Raw genomic sequence first — 20,709 nt, forward strand, 5'->3', positions numbered from 1 at the left:
TTTTGACGTCTCGGCGTTGGCGCTACTGAATCGCAATATGTAGACGCGCTTTTCACCAATTCCGTTCTCGAATAAGCGACGGAAACAAAGAAGATTTGTATATACATAAAAATGGAAAAAAAATTCGTTCTTTTATCTATCTTTTTTTAGTTGTTGTTTAAATGGTCTTTTGGATTAAAGATTATTCTGAAAGTAACTGCTGCATAACTTTATATTTTAACCCTGGATAATTCAGTAATTATCAACTATTATATGAACTATCGGAAATTTAACAGAATTTATAAAAAGTGAGTCGTTTCAAAATAATTGTTTGATAAAATCATTACACTCTTCTTTTGGATAGAAAAAAGATATTTATGTTTTCTTTTTATGAAATATGGAAATTTCTGTGCTTAGGAAATAATCTGTTATTAGGTTATATAATCCACAGTACATTGGACAGCATATAGTCATATAATTAATAATCATTGACCTATCATAAAAATTATAAAGCAAATGTACATTAGATTTAATAATATAGCATGGAATTTTACATCCTTTACAAATTAAGAATTTCTACATACGCGTTTACGATATAAAATACGTCAAATTTTATATGAAATTTTAAAAATACCAAAGAGCCTAATGATTATTTCGATCAAGAAACTGTATAAATGTAAAGACAAATAATTCTATACCCTGATCGAATGTAATTTGACTTTCAAATGTACAAAAAAATCGCGCTTTTATTATGCACATATTAACCAATGGCTGATAAGTATCAACCGAAGCTTTCCGAAGACAACCGAAGTCGACTGAATCAGACTTCGTGTATCAGAGAAACGCAACGAATGGCGTATTTCAGTTCAATCTCGACGTGTGACAAGCGGTGTATCGAATAGTATCGAGAGACTTTCGAGAAGTGATCGTTGCCGTCGACGAGAAAGATCGTGCAGATTGTAATAGGTTCTAAACTAATCGGAACGCATATGACTCGTGAGATTCTAGTGTCGATATAAAAAAAAGGTGAAAAACGCCGCGTTCGTTACATCGTTCGAACGTGAAGCGTAGATTTTTTCTTGGTCAATAACAAAATTTGATAGAGCTATGATGACGAATCGGACTTCTTGTGCACAACTTCGAGGTCATCGTTTGACAGGCAGGCCGTCGTCATCGATGTCACTTGGATCTACCTTTTTTATTCTGATATCCTTGTCCTGGTTCGCGTGCGTTGTAAGTACAACGAAATATTATTTTCATGTCGCGTTTAAGGCCGAAGTATTGTGAAGCTTGTGTATATGATAACAACCGTCTTATGTGTGCGTACGAATGTATATATACCACACCCAATCACAGTCCTTTTCGGATAGTATGCGTTGTGCGTGACGTCACCTCAGCCGATGTCGAGAAAGCCTATTGACGACTTTCGATCGTTAGCAGGGGTTATTGGATTTAATTATGCCATGTTTTCTTGTTCCCTTAAAGAACAATGTTCCGAGGCATCGGGACTTCTATTGAGGTCAAAGCTTAATATGCTTATTAAGTATGATAAGATAAATGCAACTCATTGCTCTATTACAACATGTAATCACGTCATTTTATAAAAAAATAATTTATGCATACTTCTTTTTTTATATTTAGACATAAAATGTATATATGCACTTGTTATGCGAAAATAATTGTTTCCACATAGAATAATAAAATAAAATAAGATTTGCTTTGCGTGATGCGCAGATTTTCATTCGTCCAGAATAGCCGTTGACGTGATGTTTTCCGGATAGAGATGTTTACGGCTAGACGGCTATAACATATATTTTCCTTTTACATTAATATATTTTCGATCCTTCATACAAAAATATAATATGAATATCTGCGAAGTTATATCGCTTTAATGTTATCGTCTTAATGACTAATAGCTTAATAACATGTGATTATAAATTCCATTCCAGTAAAAGTGACACTAATAACTAATAACTAAGGAATGTGCATTATCTAGTTGACTCAATACTTTATTCGCGGAACTCGGTATTTATTCGTAGTTAAGAAATGCTCAAATTCCAAATGTCTTTTTGTAAAAAATTCTCTATTTTCATAGATTTATTGAATATTTATTTTTAAAAAGTTACGATTAATAATAACATCTTTTTCTTTCTATACATAAAATTTGTTATATAAAATTATATGGAATATAATATCGTAACAAAAGTTCTATCCAAGTGTTGATTATTGATTATTGATTATTGATTATTGATTATTGATTATTGAGTAAGAGCTTTGACACCAAGAGTGCTCACTGCTTAGAAATGCAAAACATGAGCAAAACTAAAAAGCGTTAGTATGATACTCTTCCTCGAAATCTTTAACAGGTTTAATCTAAACCATTAACTATTAGTACATAATTAAAAAATGTTATTCATAAAATTCCTTTGTTAACTTTTTTATAGAAATAAGAACTAATGTTATATATAATATGTTATATTCAATAAGAATACATCTTAACAATTATTGATACCTTCTTACTTATAAACAGGTAAACAGTACAGATACTGACCATTGTATCTGGTATGGGGAATGTTATAAAGACAGTTATACACATATCAAAAACTGCCATTATACTGGTCCTGCTAAGCCGTTAGATAAGGAAGGACAAAAACTGCTTGCTGAGCAGTGTCCACATTTAATAACTGATATAAACAAGGAAACAAATACTTGTTGTGACATAAAGCAATTACAAACATTAAAAAAGAATATAAAACTTGCAGCAAACTTTTTGAAACGCTGTCCTAGCTGTTTAGATAACTTATCCAAACATTTTTGTGAATTTACCTGTAGCCCTAATCAAAGCAGTTTTATAAATGTTACAGAAATATTAAAAGATAAAGGTAATTATATTTTTTGTTTGCTTATATTATTATCCCATGATGGAAATGTAATATCATTTTTACAATTGTAAAAAATTCAGTTTGACTATATTTGTGACATCTGTTATTTTTATTGATTTCCAGGTATTGAATATGTAAACCAAATAGATGTATATATATCTAACAAGTATCTAGATGGAACTTATAAATCTTGTAATAAAGTATCAGTTCCAAGCACAGGTCAACTTGCTTTAGATATTATGTGTGGAGAATGGGGCTCAAGCCGATGTTCTCCAGCAAAATGGTTTCACTACATGGGTGATGCTTCGACAAATAGTTTTGTTCCCTTTCAAATTACATATATTAATACAAATAATCCTATTGGCCCATTTAAACCAATGAATCCAGAAATTACTCCATGTAACAAATCATTGAATGTAAGTAAATATCGATGATTTTACATTTTATATTTTTCACATTTTGATGATCTTATATAACACTAACGTATATTATAAAGTATATATTATATTAAATTTAGTAATTAAATTATCTCCAAATATTATTCTATTTTGTTTGTTTATTTATAAGGAGCATACTCCAGCATGTAGTTGTGTGGATTGTGAAGATAGCTGTCCAGTTCCACAATCAATACCTTTACCTCCACAGCCATTCAGTCTTTTTGGTTATGATGGATATGAAGTTGTAATGATAATTATATTCATTTGTGGATCAGCTATTTTTATTTTATTGGAAGTCTGTTTCAGCAATCGACAAAAAATTGGTAAGAAGCAATAGTAATTTAATATTACAACAAATATTTAAAAAGAACATTGCAAATTTTTATCTTAATACACATAGTGTGATCATAAAGTGCTATGCATTTTTTACTTTATTTATGCTATACTTTTTATGACATATATTTTGCTTGTTTTTTTTTATATACACTTACACATTCATTTGTTTGATTCTATAGTGACTAATTTAATTTAACTTGTATTATTATTACTAAATTTTACTGACACATAGGAATCTAATAAACAAGTTTTTATTCCTCATGAAGAAAACTTGTAAATTAATACTATTGATTCTTGGTTCTTTGAATATTTAGTATTTTTTTCTGGTTATTGAATGTTTATTGTTGTTTTATAATCTAACTCTTTATATTTTGGTTGTGGTTTAATCTATCATTACTTTCAATTTTTCACATAAAATTATATATAAAATTTTAAATAATACATATATAGGTTTAATTTTTTATTTCAAGATTATTCAAAGGTAATATGATTATTATCAGTTTTTTTTTTTATATGAAAATATTAGGTATTGTGGTGTACTTAATTTGAATAATACTAAGATTTATTGTTTTAAATAATATTGAGTGTGAAATGGTATGTGATATATCTCTTGAATTTGTATAGAAATAACAATATATTTCATATAATAGGTGTGAATGTACTAATATTTGTTACATTACATACAAAATATATGAAAGTACTTTTGGAATAAAATACTTTCTGATTAGTTGTGTATGTATGGTGTGTGCGTATATATAGTTGCACGAGGGGAGGAAGTAGGAAGACAGGTTGGTAGGCGCCTGGCAGCTGGTTTACACCACCCAGGAGATGGTGCTCGTATTGCCCTTGCAGCTGATCAGGAAGACAGTCCACTACAATCTAAACGTTCCAGTAGGTTTCCTCAATTCTAAATCTTTCTGGATAATATGCTTCTTGTATTTCTTCTTTGTGTTTATTCATTTTTGCTTTGTTAGTTTTGTTTTTCATGCTTTATGCTTTGTGTGTGTGATTTCTTTTGTTACTTTTTTTTTCATTAACCATAAATAACTAATATAAATAATATATATCTATTAAGCAAATAAGATAGGTATCAAAAGAAAAAGTTATGTTCAAACAAGATGATTTATTTTAATTGTAATTACATTTACTACGTTAATAATATTGCTTAAACAAGCATTTACATTAAAATGTTCTAATTTTCTGTTCTTTTATTGTCGTAGTATGGTTTTTTTTAAGTTATCACTTTTATATAATTTTTACTATTTATTATTGCAATTGTAGAAAATATGTTATTACTGTTATATACAAATATCATGATATTGTTTTAATTTATATATATGTATATATATATATATATATATATATATTACTTGCTATAATTAAATCTACGTTATTTATTATTTCTTTTTTTTATAATTTTATACATTTAATAATTCACATTTGCAACATGTTTATGATATTCTAAGATTATTGTTTTGTATACTATCATTTGAATATTGTTACAGTTAAATAAGTGCTAACACTAGAGATACGTTCTAAATATGATATAATATTGCTTTTGTTTATGCTTAATGTTTAATTATTATTTTATGTGCATACAAAATTTGTTGTTTTTCACAGATTTATATGATCGGGAATCATTAGAGTTTTTTTTTACAGGTGTCATATCGGCTGATGAATTACCTACTGGCTTTGAAGATACACAATCTACTTTTATTGAAAGATTAGGTGCAGGCACTGATAAATTATTACAAGAATTTTTCTGTTGGTGGGGAACAGGTAAATAAAAGTGGTAAAATAAACGTGACTTACGACTACATGATTATTGGCCTTTATGTTGATACAAATACTTCTTTATTTTAGTTTGTGCATCACGTCCATGGTTAATTCTTTTTCTTGGATTTCTTTTTATTGTTGGTTTGGGACATGGAATAAAGTATATGAATGTTACTACGGATCCAGTAGAATTATGGGCATCACCATATTCGCGCTCACGTATTGAGAGAGAATATTTTGATGAACATTTTGAACCATTTTATAGAACTGAACAAATTATTATAAGTACTTTGGGTTTACATAATGTGAGTAAATATTGCAATATTAGAATAATATTTATTTCATCTATCTACTTAATATTGTTAAATAACTAGATTAATATAATACTGAACTTTAATACTTACAATTTTTCAGATCGTACATAATACATCTAATGGTCCTATAACATTTGGACCCATATTTAATAAAACTGTTCTTAAATATGTTTATGAACTGCAAGAAAAAATTAAAAAAGTTTTGACTCCTAATAATTACACTTTAAGTGATATATGTTTTACACCTTTAAGAAATGCTTTTACTGATCAACCAACAGTAGAAGAATGTGCTATTCAAAGTGTTTGGGGTTATTGGCAAAATGATTTAGAAAAATTTGATACATCAACTCTTGAAGATAATTATACCGTAAATTACTTAGATCATTTTGTGATGTGCTCACAGTAAGTTATATATATATATATATATATATATATATATATATAAATCTGCTTTAAATAAATATGTTTAAAAAGAAATTATTTTAAAAATATTTAAAAAATTTCTGATAATGTATTTTCATTTCAGAAATGCATACAATCCTGATTGTCTTGCGCCATATGGCGGACCAGTTGATCCTGCTATCGCTGTAGGTGGCTTCCTTTCACCAGGACAAGACTTGTATAATGCATCGTATGAAAAAGCTACAGCTGTTATTCTTACTATTCTTGTAAACAACTATCATAACAAAACAAAATTACTGCCAGCTTTAGAATGGGAGAAAAGGTGATATTATTAAATACTTTATTATGAAATTATCACGAGTAATAAATAAATATTTAAAATGGTTTACTATAGCTTCATCGATCTTATGAAAAATGTGTCAGCGAAGATACCATCTTATATGGACATAGCATATACCTCTGAAAGATCGATTGAAGATGAACTAAATCGTGAATCCCAATCAGATATACTGACTATTCTTGTCTCTTATATTATTATGTTTGCATATATTGCAATCTCTCTTGGTCAAATCAGAACTTGTAGTCGGCTTTTAGTAAGTATTATGTTTAGTGTATATGATCTGCAACATTTTTAATAAAATGCAATGTTATTTCAAACATTGATTTATTTCAGATCGATTCGAAAATTACTCTTGGTCTCGGAGGCGTCTTAATAGTTTTAGCATCCGTTATTTGTTCTGTTGGTTTATTTGGATTTGTAGGGATTCCAGCAACACTTATTATAATCGAAGTAATTCCGTTCCTTGTACTTGCCGTTGGAGTTGATAATATTTTTATTATGGTACAAACACATCAAAGAGAAAGTCGAAGACCAAATGAAACAGTTCCGGAACACATAGGTCGTATACTTGGTCAAATTGGGCCTAGTATGTTACTTACAAGTGTATCAGAAAGTTGTTGTTTTTTTCTAGGTATGCATTAGCTATATATATTTTATTTATAACATAAAAATATACAAAGTTTCAATCATATCATATCAATGTATGTGTATATGGCATATTATTTTACTTTATAGGTGGATTATCTGATATGCCTGCTGTGAAAGCTTTTGCTCTTTATGCTGGTATGGCATTGCTGGTGGACTTTATTTTGCAAGTCACATGTTTTGTCAGTTTATTAGCTTTGGATACACTTAGACAAATGGTATGTATTATATTATATCCTAGAAATGCTTATTAAGGGTATTGTTACATTAATATTTATATCGTTTTAGAACAATAGACTTGATGTATGTTGTTTCATCCATGGTTCAAAGAAAGATACGGGCGAAGAAGTGGTAGATGGAATTTTATATAAAATCTTTAAAGTGGCATATGTTCCTTTATTATTAAAAAAATGGGTTCGTACATCTGTAATAGTGGTTTTCTTTGGTTGGCTTTGTACCAGCATTGCAGTTGTACCACATATTGAAATTGGCCTAGATCAACAACTTTCTATGCCTGAGGATAGTTATGTACTGAAATACTTTAAAGTAAGTCAAATATTAAAATTATTTAATTACGAAGTGAAATGATTATAATTAATTTTTGATTTTTCTACAGTTTCTGAATCATTATTTGTCAATCGGACCACCAATGTATTTTGTTGTTAAAGATGGTTTGAACTATTCAGATACACGCCAGCAAAATTTAGTTTGTGGTGGTCAATATTGTAACAGTGATTCAATATCTACCCAGATATTTACTGCATCCAAACAATCAAACAGGTAACAAATTATACTCTGAATCTCAATAAGAAAAGATAAATAAATTAAATTTTATTTATTTCTACAGCACATACATAGCAAAACCTGCTTCATCTTGGCTAGATGATTATATTGATTGGTCTCAGCTAACTGGTTGCTGCAAATATTTCAATGCAAATAATTCTTTTTGTCCGCATACAGGTAAAGAGATAGTTTTATATGTATTTATATTACTCCATTTATAATTTTCAAATAGAATGTCACTTATTATTAATATAAAAATTTATAGATATGTCCAGTCATTGTTCTACATGCAATATAAGCGAAAATGCATATGGTAGACCAGTACCAATGGATTTCCAAAAATATATATCGTTCTTCTTAGAAGATAATCCAGATGATACGTGTGCTAAGGGTGGCCATGCTGCCTACGGGCATGCTGTAAATTATGTTAATGACCCAAATTCTGGTTTATCTACAGTAGGAGCATCCTATTTTATGGCCTATCACACAATTTTGAAGTCATCTGCAGATTATTATGAATCAATGAGAGCAGCACGACTAATTTCAGCAAATATAACAGATATGATTAATGAACATCTTACACATCTGGGAGAAAATAAAAGTGTAGAAGTTTTTCCCTACAGTATCTTTTACGTATTTTATGAACAGTATTTAACTATGTGGCCTGATACACTGAAAAGTCTTGGCATTTCTTTACTTGCCATTTTTGTTGTGACATTCTTACTGATGGGCTTAGATATCTTCTCTTCATTGGTCGTTTTGATAACAATCACAATGATTGTGGTCAATATTGGAGGATTAATGTATTGGTGGCATATTACATTAAATGCTGTATCACTAGTAAATCTTGTAATGGTACGTGTATTTTACAAATATTAAGGTTAAATAAAATTATTATTATATAATTATATATATAGGATATGTATAAATGTATTTAATAACGATTAAAATGTTTATCATTTTCCAGGCTGTAGGAATAGCTGTAGAATTTTGTAGTCATTTAGTGCATTCATTTTCCGTATCTGTTAAAACAACTCGAATCGATAGAGTGGCCGACGCTTTAACAAATATGGGAAGTTCCATATTTAGCGGTATAACACTTACCAAATTTGGTGGTATCATAGTACTTGGTTTTGCTAAAAGTCAAATATTCCAGGTAATTTATTTAGTATACTATTGGGTATATAAATTAAATACGAGATCATTATTTATAATCAAAAAAAAAAAAATATATTTACAGGTATTTTACTTTAGAATGTACTTGGGAATTGTCTTGTTTGGCGCTGCACATGGTTTAATATTCTTACCAGTGTTACTTAGTTATATTGGTAAGACAATTATAATATTAAGAATAATGATAACATAAGAAAATTAGATTTTTATAATATAAATAAGGATATTAATTGTACAATTAATGGCTCTGCTTAACTTGATATTCGTAAACAAAAAAAAACAAGTATTGTTTTCATTGCATAATTTATTTTTTAACTATGTAAATGTATGTTAAATGTACATTATATAACATATAAAATGAAGTGAGCTAGTATCATAGCTCCTGGTCATTTTAGGCTCACCCATGAATAAAGAGAAGCTGGCCAATCACAAGAGAGCAATACAGGGAAATTTGGACAGTGTGCAAGAGACCTCTTTAAATCATTGCGTAAGCAAACTCAATTCTCCTCCCACACCCACCACAACTACACCTACTTTCAGAGTGCTTGAATATGAAAGATAGGTATGCAGGAGATTAAATATCTATCTAGAAAACTATTATTCAAATATAAAAGTATTATTTCCAAATAAAAGTAAAAAGATAAATTATTGTGATCACGAAAACTTTATTGGTTTGTACTATATTTGCTTGTATCTAAAGGTATTTGTGGTTGTCTATAACATTTTCAAACTTCTTTCTCCTCTATCTTTCATGCTAACACTTAACACTACATTTTTTTTTTATTATTATTTTTAATTAAAGAATTTCTTTATTTTCCTTTTTAGCTTTTTTGTATTTACTTTTAATTTTTATTTTCTAGGTATATTAGGCAACGAGCTTTTATTCGGAATAGAAATAGAAATGAAATCGAGAATTGTATTCTTTGCAAGAATATATGATTTTTTAATCATATGTACTATTTACTATCACATTTTTAATTCAGAATTTTATCCATATCACCATATTCATAAATTATACATTGCCTTTTCATTATTATAACAAATAAAACAATTCTCTATTTTTTTTATTCAGGAAATTATTACAACTTTAATTAAATTAAACGATTGCAATTGTAATCATCTGTATATATGTGGAAAAGTAGACATTCAAAATATTCTTTGCAATTAAATTTAAAAATATTGTAATATTTTGTATTTGCTGTTATATATGCAAGATCAAATGTTTTATAGAATTATATTGTTCTTATTTATTAACTTCAAGTTGTTTTCACAGTAATGAGTGTGGGAAGAAATGTGTGTCAATTATTGGTATATTCGAATTATGTTTTTATCAATATTAATGTTACATGTTAAATATGTTTACAGTTTACATTTAATTGATCAGTTTCATTAAGCTCTTGTGATTTGTTAGCAAAATAGAAAACATATGAATGAAATTACCAAAATATTTTTATTATGAATAGGTTTGGTAATTTGACATTCGAAGTTATAACATTTTATTTTTGTGTTGTTACTATTGGTTTTTTTTTTCTCTTTTAAGAAATACATCTATGTGTATTAGAGTATAATTTACACTTGTTTTTTGTTGTTCATTGATAATATTATTAATTATATAATTTTAGGCGTGATGTCACGCCGAGGGGCCAGGACAATCCACCACTGCTCCAACAGGTCTAAACATAATTCTAGGAATCAGAGGTGTCACAACGTCAACTCTCCTCTTCTCCAAGACGATATCTATCAACAACCAAGCACTTCCTACTCCAGTGTGAATGACATCGATGCGATAAATCATCAAGTGGCGTTTTAGCGTTAAATCATCATTGTCAATCAAATTAATGCAATTTTTATATGTCTAGAAACTGAAACAAAAGAAAAGCAACAAGGATGTTTGTTTTCTTGTTAGCAAATGAGTTATTTTTTCTTAAACAGGTAGTGAGATATTTGTGTAAGTATCGTCTTTAAATTAGATTTACATACTAATTTTTTTATATATATTATCTTTTCCGTGAAAGCTAAGTTTTATAAATGCGGCGAATACAAGCAAAGAACGTCAATAGTGATTATTTGTAGCATCGAAATTGATGATTTATTGCAATTTATTATATTAGCATTTCGTATTTCTAAAAAGAGAAAGAAATTCAAATTTACGTATTTAGATTTCTTTTGTCTTTAAATTATTTATTTTCTGCAAGATTTTATAATTTCTTTATTTTATTAAACTTATAAGTAAATTTCCTATTAGGATAAATTCATTAGTCAATACTGACATAATTCAGTTAGCAAATGACCTCTTTTTAAAGATTCCATTTTTAATGGAATCTAGTCCCTTTATTGTCGGGCATACATGATTTACATGCATTTGTATTAATTTTATTATTATTGTTTATTTAAAGCATGGTAGCATTTGCATTTCTTATAAATTATGAGGCAGATCATATATCCTGATACTGATATAATTTATATCATTCGGAATATGCCTAAATTTGTAATAAATTAGATTTTGATAACATATAATTAGATGGTTATTGATAATATATAATTATATTTTCAAATATATGCAAGTCATATTAATACATATTATGTTAATGCCTGAATTATTATGTTATATTTAAATGATGTGGAACATTAATAATGTCCGCATCATTTTGTCCAAATGAATGTTGCCGTCCGTAATTGAAATTATTCGAAGATTAATATAAATTATGAAGCAGTTTTTAAATAAATAAAATTATGAAAACGTGGTTCTTTTAAAGGAGCATGAAATTATCGACGTATATATTTTTATTCAGTTGTATTAATAAATTTATTGTATCCGTATCAGCATATGGAAATCTGTCTCACACTTGATTCTTTTGCAAACGAAAGCATTATTGATTATACGAATAATAATATGTTTAATTTGCAAGAGTATTTTGCATCGGATATAATGTTAAGAGTAAATAAAGTTATTATTCTAATAGTAAATAAACGATTAAGTAGTTTTTAGAAAATTTAGGCAACAGAATTATAATACATAATTGGAGAAATGGTCAAAAAGAGATATATCATGACTGCGCATCTATAACGTATACGACTTGGTATAATTATGTTATTATATTTTTTTTTACAGTCGATGTTACTTATTTACTGTAAACCGTATATCCGATCTACTTAAAATTTTTATAATAGCTTTCATCGATAATATGTAATATGTACCATTTCAGTAATGTGATTGTTGGTATTAACGTGTACGTTTTTTAGTAAGTAAATTTAATTACTCACTTTATAAATATTGCTTTTTTGCGATATGTAGTATGACTTATTGCAGTATTGTTTGGTTGTAAATGAAAAATTGACGTGTGAATAGTTAATCTTACACGAATATATTACACGGTGTTTGTGATGCTTTTTCCTTCAGAATTTGTAACTTTTGTCACGAAGTTAAGTATATAAATTTTATACGAAATATAACTTTTATACTGATTACAAACAGTAAATAGACTTGTTACAAACTCAATAGGTAAAATTGTTAGTCGATATGTTTAAAAATATTACTAGGATATACAACATGCAGATGAGAACGCTCTAAAAGAGGACGGGATATTATTATCTGTCTTTGAAATTTGTAAATCTTGTTGACTCTCTTGCTAGGTGCGTAAATTCAATATTCGATGTAAAATATACATTCGATGTATGAATGATATTATGCAAATCCAATATAAATGTTTGTCGGCTGATAACGTATGAGAAATAATACATTTGGATACGCTTAACGATGTATATCCCTTCTAAGAGTTCGCATATCATTGATGGTTTTGAGATCAATCTGCAGTACGTGAAATAAAGTGGATAGGCATCAAATTAATCCGTCGTAATGAACAGCGTGTTGAGGGTACCAAAGTTAACGGAGAGAGAATTGTGTTGTTAACACATATTAAGAATAAATTCTCTCCTGTTTGTATCATGTGTTATAATTATTTTTTCCCATATTTCAATTAAATACGTTGTCTTTTGTACACGTACAAGAAGGTATAATTTTTCAATAATTTGTTAACACAATTCGTGTAAAGGACCAAATAGATGCACCGCTGGACAGTTGTCATCGGGATTGCCCAAGAATTGTGCATATAACTCTTGATATCGTGATAAAGTTAAACCGCCGCGTCTTCTATCATCGTCCTATCGACACATGATTTTTAAGTAATGCCTATTATTGTTATTTAAAAAAAAAAAAACATAAGAAAATAAAGTTGAGACTTACGTTGAGAAGATTTTGATAAGCTTCGTCGAGAATATTTACGTTATCCACAGCTATTCTAGTAACACAATTGTACCGAAATTCATCAGCAGCAATGACACCATCGTCTAAAAAGAAAAGCATCATTTAAACGTTCAAATAGTAAGTTAAAAATAGATACTACTCACATACACATAAACGTACCATTTAAATCAACTATCTTGAAATGACTATCTATAAACATTTTCATTGCTTGTGGAAAATCTCTATAATCTTTACCGACGCAACTTCTTTGTACGGCTTCCTTGAATTCCTCGATTGTCACTATATCGTCCTAAAAGCAAATCATTAAGGGAATATTAATTAGATCCGAACTTTTTAAGTTCAGTATTTGTTAATTATTTATTTACCTTATTAAAATCTGCTAATTCTGCAATCTCTTCCCATAGAGAGAGCATTATATGAAGATTTTCTTGATATCTATTATAATTGAATTCTCCCTTTCCTTCGATCAGCGTCATCTTTAATGCCATACATTCAAAATCGTGTTTTTCAAGTATACCATTATTATCGATATCTAAATGACATGATTGTCTATATTATTATAAATGTTATAAAATTAGATATTTTTTTAAATGTAGAATTTCATAAAGTTAAATTGTGTGTGTGTGTGTGTGTACATATGCCAAGTTAGTTAACAAATCAATCAAATCGTGCCAATTCGTTTTATAGCACATTTTTGCTATTTCATTGGCAATTTTTCAAATTTGTACATTTTGGCAAAGTACTGTAGAGCGTCACTAAACGCATGCTTCGATCTTTATAACTGTAGATCGTGTAAAAAATACAAAAAGTGATACGCACGTAGATAATTTTATAAAAAAAAAAAGAAATATCGATAATATCGTTTTACTCGTAATATATTCGTAATATATCTCGTTTTATCGAATTTCTCGTTCGCTATGGACGTTCGTCGTTCATAAATAGAAGATGCAGAATGTTATATGTACAGAGATAACGAGGACCAAATTGCACGGTTATGTCATAAAACAAAGTTTAGCATCGATTTAGATCTGGTATGAACGAAACGCGGACATTGATACGACATTATGGTACACTTTAATTTCTTTTCTTTTCTTTTTTTTTTCATATTAAAATACAATCGCAAAATCTCAACAACACCCTCCGGATATTATAGGTTTTTAACGATGTTAGTAACAAAATAAAAATACGAGTTCGGGCTTGATGAAATAATATCTATATATATATTATTTTATTATTCTTATGCAAATTCAAAAACACACCAGGTCCAACATTTTTTTTTATCATACGGTCGAAGTTCAATGTTAGTCGAACATAAGTTAAACAAGAAAAAATTATCAGATCGCGAATGTTATATATAGTACATATGTATATATCAGTCAAAAATAAATAGGAAGTGAATATTCGAGCTGTCTGAACGTGGTATCCACGTGGTTACAAGCACGGATACTAAAGAGTCTGATTTTTTTTTTTCACACGCATGCTCCTGCTCTCCGGAAAGGGCAACAGCGGCGTGTACTAACCATACAGAAATCTCACAATAAAACTAACGCGATTGTCCCAGCTGTAAGCCATCCTCTTTTACGGCGGTCGCAAAGCGATACGTGCGCACTACTTGCACACACTCGCTCTCTTCGCTTTTATAAAGTTCTTATTTTCTTCCGCTTCTTTCTCTCTCCCTCCCTTTCTCTGTTTTCTCTTTCTTTCCTTTTCTTTTTTCCCTTTTTTGTTTTGTTTTAACTCTTCCTCTTCCTCTCTTTCGCTTCTATTTAAGAGAATAGTCAAAAGATAAATCCTCTCGGTAATGGTTTCTCTCTTTTCTTTCACGGGACCACTTGTCTCTTTGGAGACAGAAAGAGAGGAAACAAAGAAGGAAAACAGAAGTCTCAAACGGAGAAAGTCGCTCGAGAGGATGGTGCTTTGCACTGAACTCGAGTCGACTGTCTGGACTGTTGAGTCTAAGTTTAGATTTCTCTTCTTCCGAGGGAAGAACGTTGTTAGTGATGGTGGTGGTGGTGGTGGTGGTGGTGGTGGTGGTGGTGGTGGTAATGCTAGTGGTGGTGGTTGTGGCCGTTCTGATCTTACACTTGCTAAAAGATGGAGAGGGGAATGATAGAAAAGTTAACCAGGTGGTAACGATCAGTGTCACAGGCATCACAGAAATTGCATTTCATTTTAACGTTATTTCTATCGTAATGTTCGACTATTAATTCGATTAAATTACAATAAATGTCATCTGTTAGTTCTCCCGAATTCATATACGCCTCGTTTATTATTTGGCAATTTCAACATTGTTGCGAGGCAACCTAGGCCCGAAGAGAAGTCTAAATATCGCACGTTGCTCTTCCGTGATTGTTTCTAATTTCAACGGAGGTCGCGTTTGAAACAACAGCGAGTTAGCTCCGCCGATTACCCAGATTCGTTTTTATATAACACGTAAAGTGTATTTTTTTCTTAAGGCATTACCAACAATTTTTCAGATTTTCCATATCAAATTGTAAATTCTTCCTCGTTGTTCTTCGTCGATTAACTCTACACTTTGTTCATTTTCGTTTTGCAAACGTAATCAATTTAATGTAGTTTCATTATTACCAAAGATCACTAATTTTATCTCTTGCAAGCTTAATAGCCATGTACTTATTGTTTATATCCGAAAACGATAAACAAAGGAGTTAGGAACAGGTGTAAGTGACGATGAAAACATTTATTGTAAAATACCAATTTTCCGTTCTTGCATCATCTCTAGTTGGCTCGTTGAACAGATATAGATTTCCGGCGTCGAAATAGAAATAGAAAATAGGAAATTTAAAGCTCTCACAATATTTATCAATGCATCTTATGCGTATTCGATGTAATTAAAGAAATATCGCACGCAAGACCATTAATTAAAATACATTTTTATATCCTCATTTCTACGTCTTATATATTCAATCATCGAATTCGATAACGTGTTGATCGATTTAATAATTTTTAAATAAATCTACAAATAAGACAGAAAAAAGAGAAAAAAATATAAGAAAGATTCTTAGTAGATGGCCGATCGAATAATCGTCATATAAGGCATCACTAAAGTGAGAGGTGTTAGTTCGAAAGTACGAGCTCTCGTAGGAAGATCGTTGCACGCCGAATGATCGGCATGAGATCGAGGTTTCATTCGTTGATCATTGCTCTGTTTGGCTTTTCCGGTGAGTAAAATAATTTTTGATTCGTGTCGCGTCAATAGCCGATTAAAGAAGAATTCGTATCAATTTAATTATTAATTTTTATCTTCCGATCGTACTTGTCCCATGATATTTAGTCGAGTTGTCTTATTAGATAAACAATTTCTCGTGTCGTAGCTTTGACATATCACATTGTAATTGATATATACAAAATGAATTATATCATTTCGAAAGTGGTTTCCACATAAATTCAACACGGAAGAAGGTCGATCGATCAATGAAATAAAACTAATTAGAACAAACAGTTGCTATAAGTTAAAATACGCTTGACGATCTAAAGAAAGGTACGGTGCGTTCTTTGCCGTGGGCAAAAGTCCATTGACACGTTAACCTACTACCGTGATCGATCCAATAAACGGAGATCACTTGTGAATGAATTCTTATAAATGAATTTTCGAAATTGATTACGGAGAATCTTATTTGTTTTTAGCATTCAGTGAAAGTCGTTATATTTCATTGAATTTCTCTGTGATATATTTCATTTTTCAGCCATTGCGGTAAAGGCAACGGAAAGGATAGAAAATGCGCCTTGCATCGATAACGATAAATTTTATCGAAATCCAAATACACCTGCGTATAATGTTTGGTCGCCTTCCGAATGTGCCAAATATTATTTGTGTTTAGGTAATTCGATAGTTTCTTATTGTTATGTTCTAATGTTTTTGTTTTTCTTTTATACAAATTTATTATTAATATTTATTTTAATTTATTTACAGATAATGAAGTATTCGAATTTAAATGCTCGCAGGGATTACTTTTTGACGTGACTCGACAAATATGTGACTACAAAGTGAACGTCGATAATTGTGACGTAACTTTAGGTATATTTCTTATTAAATTTCAATATGTTTTTTGTTTTCTACTTACGTTGTAATTTAGTTAAAACTAGGTATTTAAAACTAGCTTTTTAAAACGAGGTATTTAGTAAATATATATATTTTTTTTGCACACTTTCTATTTAATCGATTACTTTATTATTTATTGTTATAGACGATTAGCCAGCAATATAATTGTATTATAAAAAAGCAAATTATTTTATCGTTCATCGGTGTAATCAATTTATTATAATTTTTATTTAAAATGATATTTATCAATTTTTATTTATGATATTTTTCAATGCTAAATCTGTTTTAAATATATTTATTGAAATTTGGAATGTACTTTATAGAGCCACGATCGCCAAAACCTTTACTCCAGAATGGTAAATGCGATGAAAAAAGTTTAGCTTGCGGTGATGGTACGTGTCTTCCAGCTTTATATTTTTGCGACGGAAGTATTGATTGTCCCGATGGATCAGACGAAAGTTGGTGCGGTGAGTTGAAGTAATGATCATAAATAAATTTATGTTTATAATATAATTTTATCACTTAAATTATATTAATCGTAGATATGCGAAATGATCCAAGAGCTGCTTCTATATGCGATGAAAAAAAATGTCAATTGCCAGATTGTTGGTGTTCAAAGGATGGTACACGCGTACCGGGAAATTTATCAATTACAGCTATTCCACAAATGATAACCATTACTTTCAGTGATGCTATCAATGCAGAAAATTTTGATCTTTTTGCAAGCAAGTTTGATTATATTTTTTATCAAATATATATTTTGTATAAATATATATTTGATATATATTTATATATGTATAAAGTATATATTAACATTAAAAATTATTTATTATTGAATACAAATTATTTATCATTTTAGAAATATTTTCAAATGATAAGAAGAATCCAAATGGTTGTTCTATTCGTGGAACTTTTTATGTCAGTCACCAATTTACTAATTATAGAGATGTTCAGTATTTGTGGAACAAAGGTCATGAAATTGCAGTCCATTCGATTACGTAAATACTTTGTTTTTTAAAAATAATATTTGTTAGATTCTGTCACAAAATTTTATATTTCATAGTCATCGTGGACCAGAAGAATGGTGGTCGCGAAATGCAACCGTTGAAGATTGGTTTGATGAAATGGTCGGTATTGCAAATATTATTAACAAATATGCTGCTGTAAGGATAGAGGATATTAAAGGTCTGTCGTATGTTTTATATGGATAGAGCACAAGTGAAAGTAAAATCCCAATTTTCATATTTGAAATTCGTTCCAGGATTAAGGGCACCTTTTTTGCAAGTGGGTTGGAATCGTCAATTTTTAATGATGTTGGAATTCGGATTTGTGTATGATTCATCCATAGTAGTACCATTTTCAAATACACCAGTATGGCCTTACACTCTTGATTATAAAATACCACATGCATGTGTAGGATCAAATCAACTCTGTCCCACACGTGTCTATCCTGGCATATGGGAACTTCCATTAAACCAATTTGTAGTAGGTGTAAGTAATCATTACAAATTGGAAAATTTTAAAGAATCACTGATTAAATAATAAATACACACATTTATACATTAGGAATACACTTGTGCAACTATGGATTCTTGCCCATCTAATTTATCAGGTGAAGATGTTTATGAGATGTTAATGTTAAATTTTAAAAGACATTACCTTAGCAATCGTGCGCCTATGGGTCTTCATTTTCATACATCATGGTTCCAAACTTCAACATATTTTCATGCTTTTAATGTAAGATATTTTTCAAGTTTTATTGTATGCCTTCATAAATTCTATATATTAAATATATACTCATTGATATTGTTATATGCATATTTAGAAATTTTTGGAAGATGTACTTCGACTACCTGACGTGTATTTTGTAACGAGTCATCAAATTATAAAATGGATGCATTCTCCGACATCCATAGATCAACTTCACAAATTTGAATCATGGCAATGCAAAGAACATCAATTCGAAAAATTTGAAATTGTATGCGATGTACCTACAACTTGTTCACTTCCTAGTAAAATATTGAAGTCTTACAGAGATTTATACACTTGTTTTGAATGTCCAAAAGAGTATCCATGGTTAAGAAATGAATTTGGACAAGATTAAACATATTAGAATGTGTAATACGTATATTCTCAGACATATCTTAGGAAGTTGCTGTTTAATATAGTTGCACTATGCTATATTTGATATAAACATAAGACTGTTATTTATTTAAAAGGTAAACTATAAAAGATATGCTTTAATAAAAAGATTACTTTTTATATTTTTTACATAAAATAGTTTTGTATACAATGAAAAACAAAAAATATTTCTTTTCTTACCAAATCTATATTAAATATTATTGTTGTTGAATAATAAAACATACTTCTGTTTTAGGAAATTATATAAATTGCTTTATATATATATATATGTATGTATGTATATATATGTATATATATACACATATAGACACCATATATATATATATATAAACTAATTATTTAACCTTCCTGTTGTATAAATGGATTTTGTATAGATTCCATGCCATCGACCGGACAAATAAGTACCACTGAAGTTCCTCTACAGACTGTTAAACCCAACATACGTGTGTCTTGGTTTAATTTGTAAGGATCATCAGGATCTATTCGATAAATTAAAAGGAATTTGTTATTTTTTAACTTATTTCATAGAGAAATATTTAACACTTTTAATATTATACTCACCCCTGAGATATTCAGTAGTATTGTCAAGTACTAAGTTTAAAAGAGGATCATAACCTTTCAAAATACCTGCTGCCTCCCTTCCTCCAGCGAATTTGACTCGGATATTTTTTTCAAGATATTTAGATAAATCAAGAATACTTTCTTTCCTTTTCTTCTCTTTATGATCTCCATGCGCGTTTTGTTGCTGCAAAAACGTATTTTGAAAATACCGGAAAATATAAGGTTATATTATAATAATTTTACCTGTTTAGTCGTCTGAAAGAAGATAGTGAAGATACATTATAAATTAAAATATTTGCATTATCCTTAAAAGTTTTAAAAAGAATTATATTCTTATAAACTTACCGACATTTTCGGAATAAATTAAAGTAAACGAAAGAGCATAGGAATTATTTCTTTACCGCCTAGATTTTACCGAAGCGACAATATGTTACAAGCCTTCTCATTGGTCTCCACATTGCAAATTCAAGAATTGAAATAAAAGTTATCGCACTTATTGTTAGTCGTATTAAAATTTTTAACAATGCTAAAATATATTTTGTAAAGTAACATATGATACAAGTGACTTTAAATATTGTTATTATTTTAAAAATTTCTAAATAAATATAGTCA

General features: G+C 29.2%; 4 protein-coding genes across 14 annotated transcripts; 2 read left to right on the forward strand and 2 right to left on the reverse strand.

Moving 5' to 3' along the window:
• The first annotated feature begins 817 nt into the window (after positions 1-817).
• Positions 818-13,010, forward strand: LOC122628228 (NPC intracellular cholesterol transporter 1). 6 transcript variants are annotated; one of them, XM_043810295.1, is made up of 20 exons: positions 818-1,212; positions 2,510-2,861; positions 2,985-3,277; positions 3,429-3,621; positions 4,394-4,525; positions 5,294-5,413; positions 5,498-5,715; positions 5,825-6,126; positions 6,251-6,448; positions 6,521-6,719; positions 6,800-7,097; positions 7,202-7,329; positions 7,400-7,657; positions 7,728-7,891; positions 7,959-8,071; positions 8,160-8,749; positions 8,862-9,050; positions 9,135-9,222; positions 9,463-9,554; positions 10,690-10,833. In XM_043810295.1, exons 1-20 carry the CDS (start codon positions 1,087-1,089, stop codon positions 10,693-10,695), a joined length of 4,059 nt encoding a protein of 1,352 aa, XP_043666230.1. In that variant the 5' UTR covers positions 818-1,086; the 3' UTR covers positions 10,696-10,833. The 6 variants fall into 6 exon arrangements, with proteins under 6 accessions (XP_043666230.1, XP_043666228.1, XP_043666229.1 ...); XM_043810293.1 differs by having other exon boundaries at positions 9,463-9,629; positions 10,690-10,826; XM_043810294.1 differs by lacking the exon at positions 10,690-10,833 and adding an exon at positions 9,928-10,016.
• On the reverse strand, positions 13,005-15,297 carry LOC122628230 (sarcoplasmic calcium-binding protein 1). 4 transcript variants are annotated; one of them, XM_043810301.1, is made up of 5 exons: positions 14,880-15,297; positions 13,697-13,807; positions 13,491-13,620; positions 13,311-13,414; positions 13,005-13,228 (listed from the first exon to the last, which is right to left on the reverse strand). In XM_043810301.1, exons 1-5 carry the CDS (start codon positions 14,901-14,903, stop codon positions 13,100-13,102), a joined length of 498 nt encoding a protein of 165 aa, XP_043666236.1. In that variant the 5' UTR covers positions 14,904-15,297; the 3' UTR covers positions 13,005-13,099. The 4 variants fall into 4 exon arrangements, with proteins under 4 accessions (XP_043666236.1, XP_043666238.1, XP_043666235.1 ...); XM_043810303.1 differs by having other exon boundaries at positions 14,852-15,296; XM_043810300.1 differs by having other exon boundaries at positions 13,697-13,863; positions 14,852-15,296.
• An 81-nt stretch (positions 15,298-15,378) lies between these two features.
• LOC122628229 (chitin deacetylase 1) lies at positions 15,379-19,736 on the forward strand. Of its 2 annotated transcripts, XM_043810298.1 has the most exons (11): positions 15,379-15,764; positions 16,361-16,513; positions 17,039-17,173; positions 17,266-17,370; positions 17,718-17,861; positions 17,937-18,119; positions 18,254-18,392; positions 18,458-18,579; positions 18,656-18,885; positions 18,961-19,131; positions 19,220-19,736. In XM_043810298.1, exons 2-11 carry the CDS (start codon positions 16,456-16,458, stop codon positions 19,496-19,498), a joined length of 1,566 nt encoding a protein of 521 aa, XP_043666233.1. In that variant the 5' UTR covers positions 15,379-15,764; positions 16,361-16,455; the 3' UTR covers positions 19,499-19,736. The 2 variants fall into 2 exon arrangements, with proteins under 2 accessions (XP_043666233.1, XP_043666232.1); XM_043810297.1 differs by having other exon boundaries at positions 15,379-16,513.
• Positions 19,737-19,744: 8 nt separating this feature from the next.
• LOC122628231 (U6 snRNA-associated Sm-like protein LSm7) lies at positions 19,745-20,568 on the reverse strand. 2 transcript variants are annotated; one of them, XM_043810304.1, is made up of 4 exons: positions 20,443-20,568; positions 20,341-20,352; positions 20,098-20,281; positions 19,745-20,015 (listed from the first exon to the last, which is right to left on the reverse strand). In XM_043810304.1, exons 1-4 carry the CDS (start codon positions 20,446-20,448, stop codon positions 19,876-19,878), a joined length of 342 nt encoding a protein of 113 aa, XP_043666239.1. In that variant the 5' UTR covers positions 20,449-20,568; the 3' UTR covers positions 19,745-19,875. The 2 variants fall into 2 exon arrangements, with proteins under 2 accessions (XP_043666239.1, XP_043666240.1); XM_043810305.1 differs by lacking the exon at positions 20,341-20,352.
• Between the last annotated feature and the right edge of the window lie 141 nt (positions 20,569-20,709).

This window comes from Vespula pensylvanica, chromosome 3 (genome assembly GCF_014466175.1).
Source record: "Vespula pensylvanica isolate Volc-1 chromosome 3, ASM1446617v1, whole genome shotgun sequence".
In the NCBI taxonomy this organism is placed as follows: Eukaryota; Metazoa; Arthropoda; class Insecta; order Hymenoptera; family Vespidae; genus Vespula; species Vespula pensylvanica.